We start from the raw sequence: 17,908 nt of genomic DNA on the forward strand, positions 1-17,908 counted from the left end.
CTAAGTTATTTTTCACGCCCTCGCCTTTGTTGCTAGTACCTCCAATGTACTCGGTGTAACCTGGAAACCAGTTTGTCAACAGGAACCCGCTCAATTGGGTCACGAAATGGAAAGGGGGGAAAAGGGGGCGAGGGGAAATGCCAACGTGTCGAGTCAGCAAGCAGAGCAAGCACCAGAATAATGCTGCTTCGTGTGGACGGACGCGGGACGTAGGAAAATGTTTTCCCCAACAAAACCCACCACTGAAACCCGCAAGGCCGCGTCGAAACTCAACTCCTGGCAGCTGCGGCCTTGGGCAGCCGGGGCAACACGCGTGTTCGGTGACCAATCAACAGCCGTCTTTTTTGTCATTCGACCGACACACAAGACGGGACAACCTTGAGTGCAGTGCGAAGAACAGGCAGAGGGAAGACGTTGGCAATAATTCCGCGACAGGTTTACAAGCCAGAGACGGTTTCACACAGGCTGCGATAAAATATTTTTTTACGAAACCTAAGACGTGGCCTTGCATTCCTGTTGCAAAAGTGGCGGTTACGCGTAGAACATAACTGGTGTAGGCCTTACTGATCGTGCGTGCGAGAGACGAGTTAGTAAACAAATTGCTTTATAACACCAATAGTAAATTTCTAAACAAACTTCGTTTGAAGAACAGACACTTTTCTTCGACGCCTGTATTTTCATACTCTCCGAGACAATTGTGTCCTTAATTTTTCGGCCACTTCACACACATATTTTGCTATACCTGTCAAGGCCATATTTCGTACGATTTTACTGTGGCAGTTCGTTGATTTTGTGTTAAACAAACACGTGCTTTCACCGAAATTACTGTATAAAGCCGTAACAGCTTTAGGATTCCAGATATTTTCCGCTTTAATCAAACAATTCAAATAACTTGGAGCGCCACCTACCTGATTGGCTCACAAAACAAACCTTCCACAGAAAATTGCACCGATCCATTGTAAAAAAAAAAAAAAGAACCCTTCCTCCAAAAGGGCCAGCTGTCTGCTATAACCTGCACGGCAGCTAGCAACGCAGTCCAGATATATCCTCACAGCGAAACTTCCATCGTGTGACAGGGCCGTAAGCGTCAACCGAACTCTTATCAGCAACAGAATAATCTTGGATACATTAAGATGTTTCAGAATACATAATAAGGATGCGTCCTCAGCCTATATTTAGTGAGAAACTATTAGTGAAGTCTAAGAAGGAAGCTTAAATTCTTTCGACAACACAACCTTGTATAGAAAAACAATACTAATAAATAAATACATCTTCGGCTGTAATTTATTTTTGTCGCCATCTATTTCCAAGCAAAATTTAATTTGTACGCGTAAAAATTTATTAATTTACAATAAATATGTACAGCAGTTCTGCTGATTCAACAGTTTTGCTAAAGGAAGAACCACAAAACACGCGTCAGAATGCCAGCGACTCTTACTTTCACGACAATAAATTTTCTGATTTTAATCTATGCATTTCCCTCCCCAAAATAACTTACTATAGCCATAATACGTGTAAAAATCAAGACAATGGCTGGTGCTTCTAGCGCGATATGGCCTTCAAGCGCAAGGCTTTGAACTGGCGCGCAGTCTTCTCGTCGTGCATAGCATAATTACGAGATCTGAAGGGCGAAATCAACATTTTATGACGAATAAATCTAGACAATGGTATACTGCGGCGACCATAACATTTTATGACGGAGAAAAGTAGACAAATGTATACTGCTAGTCCCTTGGGTGTTTTCAAGAATCTGTACCGGACGTTTCATGCCTAAAAATTATTCTGAAAACACACTTTTTTTTTTTTGCCATTTTCTCTTCGAAAAATATACGGTTAAGAACACAATACGTAGAGACCTGAAAAATTCGCGGGTTCATTGCGTGCTATGCTAAAATTCAAATAATTATACCTTAGTGCTGCTTCTGCCATTGGTCCACTGTTAATCTGGAGGACTGAGGGCCAATTACAGACCCTCACTCATAGAAGTGTCGAATAACAGGTCACCCAGTCGTGACGACTCACAAGTCAGCAGCCAATGAACAGTTGGCATTTGCCCGAGTGTGTAAATGTGTAAAGGATATTGGAGTCTATCCTAAAGGTCATTGAACCCGCGAATTTTTCCGGTCTCTAACAATACGGAAATATAGCTACTCAACCGCTCTTAGTATATTCTCAAAATGCTTTTCGTAAACAGACGCCACTCGGATATCTTGAGCAGTTTTCAAACCACGAGTTTCTTTTTTCTTTTTCTTTCCGTGTGTGTGCCCAGGTCGGCAGGGCTCTTAAAGTGTAAATTCAAATCACTAATATGAAAAAAAAATGCCACGTGTAACATAATTTCGCAACAAAAAGGGCTGTCTTACTCAGCAAGTAGGTTAAGTTACAAAACAATCTGCCTCGACATTTACTAGTTGCTTTCAATCTGACAGTTCGCCCTTGGGAGATTACAAAAACAAATAAAAGATTTTTTTGTGACATTATGGTATGATATGCAATCGTGTAACAATTGACTTTAAATATAAAATATCTAACGGATGAAAAAAAATTAATTAAACTAATCTAAGACCCATCGCCTACATTCGAAGTTACGTAACTGATGTAATAATGTTATCGATACTTTTTCGATGTACAGCGCGCTTCTGAAAATGCGCTATCTTTTAGTAAAAATGTTTAAGTACGTTGCTTATCCAGCATCTTGTCCACGTCTTTTCATGTTTATCGCTTGCTGCCGAATGATTTAGACTTGAATGCGTAAAAATTTGAAAATTGTCTGAAAGCAAATGACTGCCGAAAAGTTTATTTCTTTGTCGGTACAGCATATTTTGTTTTAGCGTATATAGAATTCGGATATCCTTTCACGGTTAGTTTCCCACTGAATGCAGTTTTGTATTTATAGATTCATTTGGTTCACGCTGCGTCGATTAGACACACGTCCTTTCTGTTTGTAAGCTGCGTGTACATGAAAATAAATCCACTCAGAGTTCAACGTTTGACGTTTTGGCGAGATCATCTGCGGAACGACAATCTGAAGAAGCAGAGAAGAATTGTTCTTCGTGCAAGGCCACGCAGATTCACAGCGAACATGAAGTTGCTTGAAACCGGCTGCTTTATTCATTCACTGTTTAATAATCGAACACCGAACAATCCCATCCGATCGATCGCCAAGCACACGTTGCGTAATCTGCAGCTACATCCGCCAATTAATTATGAACGTCTTTGCAGACGAGAATGTGCGCAATAAGATACAATTTTAACGAACAATTCTTTGCAAACCAATAGATTTTTTTTTGTCAACACTGCAGATAAAAATTAAAAATTTTATTTGTGTGTAAAATTTTTAGTTCCCAGTATACGGCACCCGGCAGAAGTAATTTCGTGAATGCGACGGAAGTTAAGGAACGGAAATGTGTAACAATGGTGCTGCCGTTTGTGGCGAATGGCACGAACCGAAGTTCACAAAGACAAACTTAAACTTTAAAGCATTACATTTTTTAACGAATTTTAACAAAACGGGCAGTATTTCAATATAAAATTCCTTGTTGAAAATCAGCTCCAAAGCCAGGGGTTAGTATTTATTTCAAGTCTTTTTTCGCTTTTATCGGAGACGTTCTATTATCTAGTTTAAAATTTCGCTCTGCTAATCGAATGATTCGATAGTCGACGTAGCTTCTACGGCAGCGAATTCTAGCGGCGGGTGCGGAAACTGCGTGTGATTAGCGTCCAGAAATGTTTTAAAACACCCGTTTTCATATATTTATCACGCTCAAAATGATTTTAAAGAATTCTATGTTAAATTTCGTGACCGAGTTTCGTGTTATTAGTGTATTTTGCAACATGAAAACACATGAATTTGCTTGCTACCGAGGTTAGAAGATAAACATCACCTGCGAGTAGGTACTTAAAACCGCTCATATAAATTTTACTGCCTTTTAACTAATTAATGAATAGTTTCCTAATGTTTTTGCTTTTAGTTTTGAAATCCTTCGTTAATTTAACTTCAATTAATGTAATAACATTATTTGATAGTTTATTAATGATTTTACAAACCTCTAGGCTAAAATATATTTTAATGTTGGGATGAAGTGTAAGCATGAAATCATGTGACATACAATTTTAAAACACCAGTTTTGTGTAGTCTTTTACAGGACACTTTGTTGTTATTTAAGTATACTACTAACAAATCAATAAAATCTAGGTTCTCAAAACACTCAAACACAAACGTTTCTGTTATTTCTCGGGGAAATATAATTTTTTTCTTTTGTAAATGATACCCTAAAAACTAAAAAAAAAAATAAAAAATTAAGACAAAAGCTACATACGAACTGCTTAATTCAAAACTGCAACTCGCAATCACAAGTTCATTGTTTATGTTAATGTTGAAATATAAATCTACTTTAAAGTTTCTAAAAAAAAACATAACTGCGGATTGTATTTATATAAGGTCTATGAACATTTAACCATAGTTAACTGATGAATTCTTTTAAAACCACGAACAAAATAACGAAGTTTAAGAAGCGAAGTAATTTAGGAACGAGATAAACTAAACCGGTGGACTCTTATTCGGGAAGATATGGGTTCGAACCCACTGTATTTCGGCGTTGTGGTACACAGCAGTTTTCTAGCTGTCAGCGTTGCGGTCAATTTGGCATTCGGCGTTATGGTATTCGGCGTTATTGTACGTTCGGCGTTATTGTACGTTCGGCGTTGTGGTATTTCGGTGTTGTAGTAACGACCCGTCTCTAAATACCAAGACAAAACCAGATTGTGCCCCTGCCCACAGCACTTGTTAGTGCAGATCTGGCATTTGGTTTCGAATATTTCACGGCACTGTTAGTTTTTAGTGCTATGAGACATTAAATGGCCATCAACTTGTATTTCAAAACACGTCACGCAACTTTAAAAGTATGACGCGGGATTTTAACGAGGGAAAGGGGCATATTTTTAACATAAGTAAAATATTATGATTATTTAAGGTCTTCTGATGTTTTAATGACTTCAAGTATATTTTATTAAAATTTAATTTAATCTCTTAAGCCACAAAAAGTAAAATTATTATTATTATTTGAAAAATGAACATCATAAATCTTTTGCTCAACCACTGATAAAAGAAACGCAGGCAAAAATGCGTATTTTCGGAACTAAAAGGCGTTTTGAAACACACTCAAGTGAAGGTACAGTGCTGGCAGATATAAAACAAAAGAGTAAATAAATCACGTAACCTAAGTGTTCTCGTGCGAATGGAGTAACGTTGTTTATAAATATTTTGATAGGACAATACACGTCAAATTAGTACTTTAGAATGATATTTAAGAGGCGCACGAACCTTGGTAGTCGAGAAAATGTGAAACTTGTACACGTTACGAAAGAGGGAAACATCACAGCGGACTGCAGCGTGAATGAAAAGAGTCCACGACCTATCTAACTGGCAAGGCACGATGCCGCGACAATAAACACGCCAGAAACGTGAATTAACGCGGTAGAAACATTTTTGTTTTTCTTTTACGACGACTTCGCCAACAGCGTCCTTGGCTGTAGATATATTCTCGACACTCGGCCGAGCATGGCCAACTGAGGCCGTCCAAACACATCACACTGCCATCCGGGGCATTTAGTGTGTGCGAGACCGGGGCCGGGGGTCCTCCCCCGGAAAAATTTGATTTTAAGGTGTAAAATAGTGCTATTTGAGCAGTTTTCGGTAATTAACTTTAAATATTGTAATGGTAAAAATATTATTAATTTTTTTAATAAAAAAATTGTTTGAGTGATGAAGTAAGAAATTAATTGAAGATATTTTAATCAATCCAAGTGCCTTGTCCACGTCCACTCAAAATCATAAATCATGCTCGAAGCTCGACAATACAAAAAAAAAGAATAAAAATGGTTGGGTATCCTCAGAACTGGCCTATTCCTGGAAACTATTAGCTTTAGCTTGAAGAATTACCCATTCACCACCTGCTTATAATTACCGCGCTGGTTAAATACAATAGGTGTAAGATATTTGAAAAATTGGGACCCGTCAAGGCGTCACAACCTTATAGCTTCTGCTCGTGACAGGGGTAGGGGAAGGGAAGGAGAATCTCGGTTGGGCTCGCTTACTCTTCCCCTCCAGTGCAGTGGCCGGTGATAGCAGTAAGACACCCAGGCTTTTAGATAACCTGCTTTCAGGTAACAAAAAAAGGGGCTGAATTGGGATAGAATGAACGGGCGGGGCGCGTGTCTTGTGGGATAGTGGGATAGGTTTGGCACACGGGCCTGTGTGTGCGCTGGCTTGTAGCTTTGAATATATATACTGTATAGAAGTCGCGAGTGGATAGGATTTACTCTACGTTTTTCAGAAGCGTATGATGAGCAGCTTGGGAACTTCACCGCTGCAGTGCGCTGCCGTAACGCCCTGTATCGTCTTAGTTGTTATTTACACGTTAGAGCGCAGCTCTGTCGCCCGCTGTCATTCCCTCACCCCTCATCCATCATTCACTGCAGCCCAACGTCGTTCAACAGGAGGGGGAAGGGGTGTTTGAAGAGTTCGACACTTGTCCGCTAGGGACCACTACAAGTCGATGCCCTAGAGATGGTGGCGATTGCGGCGGTGAATTAACCAACTACCTCAAAACCGTATTAGAAATTTTAACCTGGGCTGGCGACTTCTATACAGTATATATATTCAAAGCTTGTAGTGTGATGCTGGAATTGTCTTCTGCGGTGGAGGGAAGCTCGTGGCCGTCCAAACACAGCCGCAGTCACGTAAGCCAGTCCGGCGGACGGACTCCTCCCTCGTAGCAGCTGGTGTCGACGCGACGACCAATCAGCCACCGGGAGTGACGTCACGGAGGAGTCACGTGGGGGACACAGGTTGAACAAAGGGGTGTCTGGAGGGAGGAGGGATCATGGGTGGAAGATTCAGAGAGTGTGGAGAAGAACGCAAAGAGGAAGGTGAGTATTCCCGGTGAGGACGGGGCGGGAGTGGAAGAGATTGAGGGTAAGATACTGGAAATAAGAAAAGGGAAGAGAACTAAAAGAAGATTCAGAAATTTGGCGAGTAGGGCGGAAGCCCAAGTACAAGTGTATCAATCAATCAGATCAAATAGCCTTAAGGGGGATTAGGCCCCGCCATCTTGGATTTTACCTCCGTTTGCTATAATTCTAAATTTAAAATATTTAATTCCAATTTTTGGCATGTCAAGGCACAAATATTTTCTCCTAAAAATTATATATATATATATATATATATATATATATACATATACATATACATACATATACACACACATGTATTCCGGTTTCGAAGAAAACTTTCTGGTGAATTTCCGGAAAATTTTCCCCGCAAAAACCTATCAAGAAAATTTCTGTTCACAACTGCAAAATTTGTAATAAAGATACATCGCGAAAACGCACAAAAAATTCCACTGTGGATCAATTCGTGTGGTTAAAAATCTAATGTTCACAATAATGTGACTTTTAGTGGTCACGTCGGGTCCTTAGCGCTATTTAGATTTTGATCTCAGCTTTCTAAGTTGGTTCAAAAGAACGTTGGAATGGTCTCGTTATAGAACAACCCGCGAGAAATGCCACTTCGCCAAGTGTTAAGGTCCCCGCCATCCCGGGCACACATACGGTGAGGAAAAACAATGCGATTTCAAAACTATTCAAGATATCCGAGTGGGGTTTGCTTACGAAAAACATTCAAGAGTTCGCTGAGGGCCTAAAAGTACTTTTGATTTCGGATTAAGTTTTTAAACTGTATTTTTTTAAGAGTTAAAACTGCTTAAACGCATGTTTTCAGGGTAATTTTTAGGCGTACAACAACCAGCACAGATTCTTGAAAGCACTTTTAAGGGACTTGCATTACACCTTTATCTTCATTTCTAGTCCACGTAATGTTACGGTCACCGCTCAAATTTCCTGTGACGACGAGTAGACTGCGCGTCAGTTCAGAGTCTTGCGCTTAGAGGCGCTACCGGGATAGAAATACCAGCGAGCGTCTCACTTATCATCCCGCCTCACTACACACACACCCCAGAGGAGGCAGGCCGCTATCTCGTCCGCGCAGCACTCGTGGTCAAGGTAAAGAGATCGAAGTTCTGTTTGATAAGGTGGCCCGATACGGCGCCGGTTCGTCCAAAGTTGACTGAGCCGAGTGTCCCGAGATAAAGCAGTTCCAACAAACATCACCACCTGCCCACAAATACACGTAGTGTCTCACACTACAGTTGCTCGCCACCCACTGCCGCTTCTTCCTCTTAGATGGTAGAATGAGAAAACCTATAGCTAAATATAATGAGTCGTTTGTATTTGGAATTATAGGTAGCTAAACAGAAGTTCGTAAATGCATTTAAATTAACTTTAAGAATAATGCAAGCAGTGCTTAAACGGCGAATGAGTGTATATCCAGCTTAATACGTTAGCTGTTGCCACCACGCTTCCAAGCCGCCATGCTCTAAAGCGAGTGGCAGATTCCGACAGCCTAGTAGCAGTCGGACTCTCCCCTATCGGCGGTCACCGAGCATCGAGGCACCACACGTGACTTAGAATACCGAACACTTCCGATAATCGTCGTTTTACGATCGGGAACTCCTTTCCCGAGTAACTCAGAACAAACCCCCCGGGCGAGAAGACCGCGCGCCAGTCCACAGCCTTGCGCTTAGAGGCGACACCGCGCTAGAAGCACCAGCGAGCGTCGCTCTTATCATCCCATCCCATCGAATCCCATCCCATCCCCACACACACCCACACACCAACACCCACACACACACAACTCCCACATACATTCAACTCCCACATACACATACCCACATATACACACCCACACCCACATACACACCCACATACACACACCTACACCAACACACACACACACACAAACACACACACAAACAAACACACACCCACACTAAACGGTGGCTCGAGCCACACATCAATAAGTGTTGTTACGTAACAGCGGTATAAATTTGTCATGCATGTGTTCATAATGAATACAAATGCAAGAGACCTACCGTGATAAATGTCACAGGTAAACCCCTTGATAAGACAGTAATGGCAAGAATTTCATTATTAAAAAAAACATGGCGTGCAGTAAGGCAAAGATTTAAAGCGTATCGTGGTCCAGAAAAGCCACTAACAGAATTACCTGACATTTCCCAGATCTTCCAGGACTTTTTTTTGTAACTTTCCACTGACCCAAACATGTAATATAAGTTTCTAAATAAAACAGCTAATGCCAATTTGTGTTCTACTTCTCAACACTACTACAGTCAAAACGCAATTACGAGTACTTCCGTGTCATGACTACAACTGTTGACAAGGTATGAACTTATTTACATCACACACCAAAAGTACCATCACAGATGGAAATAAGCCCAGTAGAAGGGCGTATCTGTGTCCGTGAGGCGGGATGATAAGTGGGAGGTTGGCTGGTGCTTCTAGCGCGGTATCGCCTCTAAGAGCAAGGCTCTGAACTGGCGCGCAGTCTTCTCGTCGTCACAGGATAACTGTGAAAATTGAGCGGTGACCGTAACATTATGTGGCGGAGAAATGAAGATAAAGGGGTAATGCAAGTCCCTTAAGTACTTTCAAGAATCTGTACCGGTTGTTTAACGGCCTTAAAATTACTTTTAAAAAATGCGTTTTAGCCATTTTAACTCTTATAAAAATATAGTTTAAAAACTTAATCCAAAATCAAAAGTACTTTTCGGCCCTCAGCGAACTCTTAAATGCTTTTCGTAAGCAGATCCCCACTCAGATATCTTGAGTAGTTATCAAATCGCGTTGTTTTTCCTGAAGCTCTGCGCACCGCATGTGTGCCAGGGTAGGCGGGGCCCTTAAATGGCGCGAAATCTTTTAGTCTTCCATGTATTAGTAACTATGACACCTGAGCGGTAAACATAATATTACCAAGGCGGAAAAATTAAGATAAAGTTGTTAATGAAAGTCCCTTGAGCGTTCTCAAGAATATGGGCCGGGGGGTTTCGTGTCTAAAAATTATTCAGGGTGGCTACCAAACTGTACAGAATAAATTCCCTGACTTTTCCCTGACTTTTCCAGGACAATCATTTTTATTCCCTGACCATGCCTAACAATCTCATCAATTTTTTAAAGAGTAAAACCTTCTTATTTTTACATATTATAACTAACTTATCAGATAACATACACAAATATATGTCAAAACAAAATCAGACAAACAATAATAGCTTTTAGATATTAAAATTTTTTCGATTATAGTGTATGTTAAGTGATGATGAACTTGCTAATATTTAGTGAATTATATATAGGTACTAATGAACATACACATTCTTAAGCAATATTAGCAAACAATCTTAAGAGTTTTTATTAGTTTTTCTATGTCTAATTGTAAGGTAACAAATTAAAAGAGTAATGGGTCTTTTTTCTTAATAATGTACGTAATTTTGTTGCCTGTAAATAATAACGCATTTTTTGTTGATTATTTCTAAAACTTAAAAAAAGAATTAAAATTTGTATATTTATAAAACTGAATTTTATTCACTTAAATAAACACATTTCATAAATAATATTTCTTTAACTAGCTATAAAATAAATCCTTTTATAAATTAAAATTTTTCGATTATATTATATGTTAAGTGAAGATTAAAAACAACTGTTACCTATATACGCCATTTTACCCAATTATGTAAATTATTGTTTTATTTACTCATTTGATGTATAATAACCCAAAAAAGAATAAAAGTCTAGGCGTTCACAACACTGATCATTATAAAAAATAACTACTATAAAACCTCCTCAGTGGGAATGTACACTATACTGTACATTCCAATCTGGTACGCTTTAATGCCAAGAAAGCACTTGTAAAAAATAAATCGTCAGATAGTGGTTTTATGACTAACTAGTAATTTTGGAAGAGGTTCCAGCAAAGAAACCTTAAATATTCTTATTATTATAATAATTATAGCATGTACAGTATATTGTACATTTTCTCAGAGTACAAAATTTTTTTTCTGATAAATTGGTACTGAGGAGGTTCATACAGAGAAGATCGCCTGCAGTAGCGGTAGCAAAGCGAACGAACTATCTGTGATCTGTCTTTGAATTTTAGATGGGAGCGGACGAACTAAAAGAGCGACCTAGTTCGCACGTGTGTGCTTTTTTTTTGTTCCCAGTCGTGTAGTGCTTCTTTATGTTTTACTTTTCAGATGTACTATTTATTTTATTTTGCTGTCCTCTTTGTGTAAACGTTTTTAATAGGAGCGCTTCCGGTCGCGAACTATTATGCGCAAGTCTAATGATTAGCTACTCTTAATATTTACCTTTCACTTTTCTTATCCTGTATTGGAATTCATTAAAAAAATGTTTTACTCCATAAAAGTAATGGGCTGAAAATTTGAATATAACCGAATAAACACTTTAACTCATTAATCACCTTTACTCTTAGCTTTCGGCAACGGCAATATTCTTCCCAAGCCCACACGTTCATATCTGATCCCGCGCACCTTTTTTTCCCCATCATTGTCTACTACTTCTATTCTCTCCTTTTTATCTTCAGTACAAAGCCCGACCAGCTTACTAAATACTGAAAACATGTACACGCCACTATTCAAAACGTTTACACAAAGAGGACAGCAAAATAAAATAAATAGTACATCTGAAAAGTAAAACGTAGAGAAGCACTACACAACACGACTGGCAACAAACAAAAGCACTCACGTTTTCATCCCAAAACGTTCGTGTACTTGTACCACAGTTGCCAATAATACGAGAAACAAAAATAAAACTATCTCGGTCATCTCGGTGTACTATGAGCTATAAAACTAGTAAGCATAGAATAATTTGGTACACGTACCATAACTATGGTGGCAATACAATGCATGCGCGCGCACGCCAGCCAGCTGTTATCAGCAATGCAAACACAGCAGAGTTTTTCATGGACCCGCGACATCAAAAATGGCTTCATTAAAATTTCAAACTTCGTATAAAATATAGTATTCAGAATTTCAGTTAATAATTCGCTACATACAATTAACAAATTAACAAAGACTATAAATAATATTAAGCTGTAAAATGCTGCAGTAGGAACTTTAGACAAGATTTAATTTTTTCCCTGACTATTTGAAAAATTTCCTGACTTTTCCATGACTTTTCCCTGCTGGCAAAATTCACTGACTTTTCCCGGTTTTCCCGGTTGGTCGCCACCCTGATTATTCTGATAACACGCGTTTTCGCCGGTTTTCACTCGTCTGAGAACACAGATTAAAAAATTAAAAAAACTTAATACGTATAGAAAACTACTCATCTGCTCTCAGCGTATTCTTAAAAGCTTTTCCGTAAACAGACCCCAACTCGGTTATCTTCAGCAGTTTCCATATCTCGTGGTTTCTTCTGAAAGCTCTGCACACAAGGCGCGGCTCCAGAAGGGGGGCGGTGGGGGGCGATAGCCCCTGCCGAGACCAATTTTATTGATTAGTGTATATTTATGTTTACTTAAATATTTAATTTCATATGTTAAACTTTTAAATCATCAAAAGTTGCATGGAGCTACTAAGGTTCTGTATTTGAAACCTGTAATTTGTAAATAATATTCCAAGGCCAATATCTGACCACTTTCATTTTTTGCAACTACGACCTTTCTTTGTGCGATAGCCCCTCCCGAAAAGTCATCCTGAAGCCGTCATTGCTGCACACAGTTATGTGCGCCCAGGTAGGCGGGCTCCGTAATCCAGATACACTGAATGAACTACATGCACTGCGTGGATGCAGTTCATTGATAAACCTCGGCAAATGTTTATAAACGCAATTTCGACTGAAGAAAAAAAAGGGGAGGGGGGGGATAAAAACAACTTAATCTGCAGTATGCTTTCAAATTCTATCAATCATTTGTCTGCTGTGTTTCACTGCGTTCATTGTGGCCGATATCTTTGCCACAAACATTAATTTTTTTATTAATTTATAAATTTTTAACAGGGTGTTATAAATGGGTCAAATTCTGCTTTTCATTGTTTTATTGTAATTTTTAAAAGCAGATGGGTAATGTGAAACTTATTTTATTTTTTTACATGGCAGTCTCGATTGTTTTTTGTGATTTATGCATGATTTTTTGCTATTTTATGTTTTCACAATAAGTAATTAATCGAAAGACAAAATGGGCGGTGATTTTTTTTTTTTTTTTTTTTTTGGGTTCAGAATAGGCTGATAGTTGGGCGCTAGTATATGAACTGTCCCTTACTCTTAAAAATGGATCAAAATGGAAGGGAAATTCGTAGAATATTAAGACAAGTTTACGAATGAGTACAAAAGAATTAACAGTACCGATTAGACTTGTTCTTAAAATATTACTGTAACGGTTTATGATTATCGTATACACAGTTATATAAGAACCGGGCAAATCACTAGTCTTAATTCTTAAGCACTACATCGCAAACTAGCCACGCGGTGCCGAAATTGCTTGCAAGTAAGCAACCTTATTGCAATATATCCGATTTTACGCCAAGAAATTAAAAGGAACATTTTTTAGAGAGAAGTTTATGGCATATAATATTTCCCCATAATCTTGTCAAGAATATTTACGAGTATGATAATTACGGAAACCTTTAACAGAGAAAAAATAATTTGGAAAGCTCTGCGGGTTATCACTCGCACATTATTAACGTCGACAACACAGGCTCATGAACATCCATACACGATAAGGCTGCCGCGCTAAGATAAGACAATGTAGTGGCAAGATAACGTATTATCTACGATCCTTGGCATCTAAACTACGCCCGCCGACAGCCTAAAGTGGGTAACTACTCGTGGCAGTATTATCAGGGAGAAAAATGTACCGAAAGATGTAAATGGTTCCAACAGCTATTGGGCCATAAAAATTCTCTCATCGTTTAACATTGAAAATTTTACTTCGTTGAGGCAGATATATACAAAGTAATCAAGAGAATTCTAAGACTTCAACATAGTGTACATTGACAGTATAGTTACAGTTGTAGTCAATCCCACAAATAAATCAAATACTAAGCGCTAATAGCTTCACAGGGTAGACTACTTGTAGTCACTACTAACATAAGGCATTTTCATCAGATTATGTCTTCTCCTTTAAAAGAACCCAAATTTTGGCAAATCAACCTACAGATAATTATGGCCTAAAAACTGTTGAAACCAAGATGATGGCGTTTTCCAATTCCTACCTTTTCCTTAAACCACAGTTTCGGTGTCGTTATTAAGTTTATCATCACTGTTTCACAGATACTGTCTTCACGGTGTGGGGATAATTAACTCTTCCAGCTTCTTCCCCCCCCCCCCCAGGATATACAACCATGGTTGTTAATATTTGTAACTAATGACCTCACTGTAAAAGAGAAGTTAAACAAAACCAAATATAACTTTAAAATAATTCCCCCATGTTTACCATTCGCAGCAATCCATGAACTCTTGTTCCCTCCATCCCCATAAAACGAATGATAAGAGCACTCGCCTCTCAACAAGGAAGCCCGGGTTAAATTCCCGACGGGGAAACGTGGCAGACAAGCATGGTTACCCGGGGTACTCCGTCCCACCTCCTATCATCACTAGATCAGTGTTCCGTCTCTAATTCATTCACACACACTCTCTCTCTCTCTCTGTCTGTCTCTCCCACCCCTGGGTGCCCAAAATACTCTGAATAGAAAACCGGGATTTAAGGCTCGTTTATAAAACGACGCAAAAATAAAACCGCCAGATTCATAGGGCTCCCATCAACGAAGTTTTAATATACCTATTTATAAACTACACGCGAAAACGCAACGCAGCATTTGCCAAGGATAGAGTTTCCGCCCTTCATATTTGGAATGAAGTTGTCTCTGAAACATTTTAAAGGCGCAGAAGTTTTGTGTACAGAGAATCCGGCAGGAGAAATTTGTTTTCTACAGTTTTACAATTTAAAGTTGTAGGTTATGTGAAATCTTGCGACTTTAGTGCTTTATAAACAACAATAATTTTCTTGCGTTGGGTTCGGTTGCATCATTGCGTCCCTTGCTTGGTTTGTAATCACCACAAAAGGTGGTTCAGTGGTGAGGGATTGTAGTCGCTCATTCACATTTCGTTTTATCCAAGGTTTCCAGAAATACTATTTTTTCATAGCCTATGTCACTGGCCTGATTTTTTCCCAATTCTTAATTTTTGTCGTGTATTTTTCCTTTCGCTTGTGACCTTTCTATCGTCGAGATATCTAAACAAATTTTAAACATTAAAATGTGTATGATTTATATATTACACCTGTGTACGCCTTATTCACGTATATCGTTTTCTAAATTTAAATGCGGAAAGACTGCATGTTCAACGTACTTCATTAATGTTTCATAGAAGTATTAGTCTAGGTACTCTAGGTAGTACCTTCATGGTTTATATCATGAACAAAAACGTTTGGACAACGAATTACAAATAAATTATTTCTTCCAAAAAATATTTTTTTTAAAAAAAGTTGTTTTTTTTTACTTGGTTTCTTATTATTCACCACGAAACTTTCTCAATGCTATAAAAAATAAAACCAACCAAAAATAATTAAATAATAAGTTTAAAATTTCGCCTAATTTCCTAGACATACATAAACACGTTCATACTATAAATAGTGAATAAATTCTTATCCCGAAACCATCATAGTTTTAAATTATGCCGTTTTAATTAATCATCTCATCCGAACAGGGCTACATACAAATTTCTTTGCCAGCATCAACACACAACCACGTGTTGCATCTTCCGGCAAGTCATTACACTGTTTCCTGTTTCCGAAAACAAATTTTCTTGAGAGTTGATACTTTTAATTGAGTTATAATTTAATAATTCAAAGGTTTCTTAATTATAAGTAGCCACAGTGAACAATAAAGCAATAAAGAAAACTCAAAAATCGTGTAGCTGAAATAAGTTGGCTGCAGTGTGAATTATGTGTAGCGGTACAATCCATGAAATTTCTTTAACCCTACACAAACATTTAATTAAAAAAGGCAGACGTGCGACGCGGTCGTGTACGAAATAATGTCGCCAGTTGATCTTACCTGCCACGTGCCGAAGCCGAGTTGCGGGATCTTCTTGCCATTGTTCAGAGTAACAGTGGGCGCCGCCATTATGTGAACTGCTCGTACCAACTTGAACGCTTGCCAAGAGCCGAGGAGCGAATGTGCAGGCCGGCAGCGCGACGCCCACATAAAAAAGGTTAACCCCATCGTCCGCGCATGCGCAATGGCCATCTACGAGCGAATCAGCGTTCCTTCCGACACTCGACTGACCTTGAGCGACACGACACGAGTGGGAGGAGTGTTGTAGCTCGCACCAGGGTTGTTAGACATACCGTTTTCATGGTACTTGTACCATAATTGGACCTAGTGTACCATGTACAATGGCGAGGTCGTCATGGTACGTAAATGTACCATAATATGACTATCCATCAGGTTTCTGGCGATTTTTGTTGTATATTATATTCGCCATATCGGCTTCCTTGTAGATAAAATGTGCCCTGTGTATATTCTAATTTCGTAGTGTCGCCTGTTCACACGCCTGCTTACTTATCTGTAATATAATACTCCAACTGGGCTGCCGGGACTGTCAGATCATATGACGGCAGTTCCCGCGTCGCTCAAATCTTAAAGAGAAGGGGGAAGGAAAAGCGGAAAAGCTTATCACACTGAACATGAAACGAATTACAGTACATTGTTGATTGTTTTCAGGAGTTAGTTACCTACCTCACCACGATGGTGGAGTGATATCTGTTCCTTAATAATATTTTATAAAGTCGGAATTATCGGGATTATACATCAAAAGTTTATATTTCATAGCTGCCTTTTTAGTGTTGTTCTTAGAGATTAGAGGTAGTGTGTGCTAACATAATGAGTTCATGCGGAGAAGATAGTGATGATCCTGGAGTACATTCTCCTGTTAAGAAAAAATGTGCTCTCAAAAGTGATTAAAAAAAGTGTTCAGAAATATCGTCGGGAATGGGAAAAATTGGATGACATGAAACTGTGGGTGACTGTTTTAAAGCAAAATTTAAAATTTGTAATGTTGTAAAGAAAGCTGACATATCTATTTTAAAACTGCATGGAAACTCGGGCAAACATTCAAAATCTAGGAAGGATGCGAACATGAAATCAGTAAACTGTATGAGTTTTTCTTAAACCAGAGTAAATCTGTTACACCTCATCAAAACCAGGTAAAAGAAGCAGAAATAAGGATTGCAGCATATTTTGCTGCTAACAATATTCCTTTATTTGCGATGGATCATTTAGTAGAAATTATGAAACTGAATTTCCCTGACTCTACAATAGCCCAAGGCATGGTCATGAAAAGAAATAAGGCTACTGCTGTTGTGAAAAACGTTATTGGTGCTACACATAAACACGAACTTTCATAAAAGTTGAAGCTGGTAAAGTTTTCTATTTTGACAGACGGATCAACTGATATAGGTGCTACAAAAACTACATGTGTTGTGGTGCGTTTTTATGATTCGTTTATTGGGCGAGTGGTAAGCCAGTTTTGGGATCTCGCAGAAGTGTTTCCATCTTGTGATGCAGCCTCTGCTGAGCAAGGAGCAACAGGAGCACATCTGTACGAGATCATAATGAAATCGTTTTCTAATTATTGCATTCCAAATGAAAATCTAATCGGTTTTGGATCAGATTCTGCTTCAACAATGGTTGGCGAACATAATTCGGTGGCAAGTCGTTTGAAAAAATCTTGTCCAGGGATCATTTGCCACTCTCTTGATCGGTGTGTAAGTGAAGCATGTGAATGTCTGCCACGTAGATGTGAATATCTCGCAAGGAATATATACAACTACATGAAATGCAGTCCAAAACGGCAATCTCAAATTTCAGAGTTCCAAAAATTTATGGAAATCAAGGTGCACAAGTTATTATACCCTGCACAAACTAGATGGCTGTCTTTGCTGTAGTGGAGAGGTTAATAGAACAATGGGAGGCAATGC

General features: G+C 38.9%; 1 protein-coding gene across 1 annotated transcript in view; it reads right to left on the reverse strand.

Annotated features, from left to right (window-relative positions):
• LOC134539929 (aldo-keto reductase family 1 member B1-like) overlaps positions 1–16,283 on the reverse strand; it is a 63,085-nt gene extending 46,802 nt beyond the window's left edge. The window contains exon 1 of the mRNA XM_063382292.1: positions 15,984–16,283. Within this exon, the coding sequence (XP_063238362.1) occupies positions 15,984–16,175 (192 nt within the window). The 5' untranslated portion in view covers positions 16,176–16,283. The remainder of the gene's footprint in view (positions 1–15,983) is intronic.
• Between the last annotated feature and the right edge of the window lie 1,625 nt (positions 16,284–17,908).

This window comes from Bacillus rossius, chromosome 16, assembly GCF_032445375.1.
Source record: "Bacillus rossius redtenbacheri isolate Brsri chromosome 16, Brsri_v3, whole genome shotgun sequence".
In the NCBI taxonomy this organism is placed as follows: domain Eukaryota; kingdom Metazoa; phylum Arthropoda; class Insecta; order Phasmatodea; family Bacillidae; genus Bacillus; species Bacillus rossius.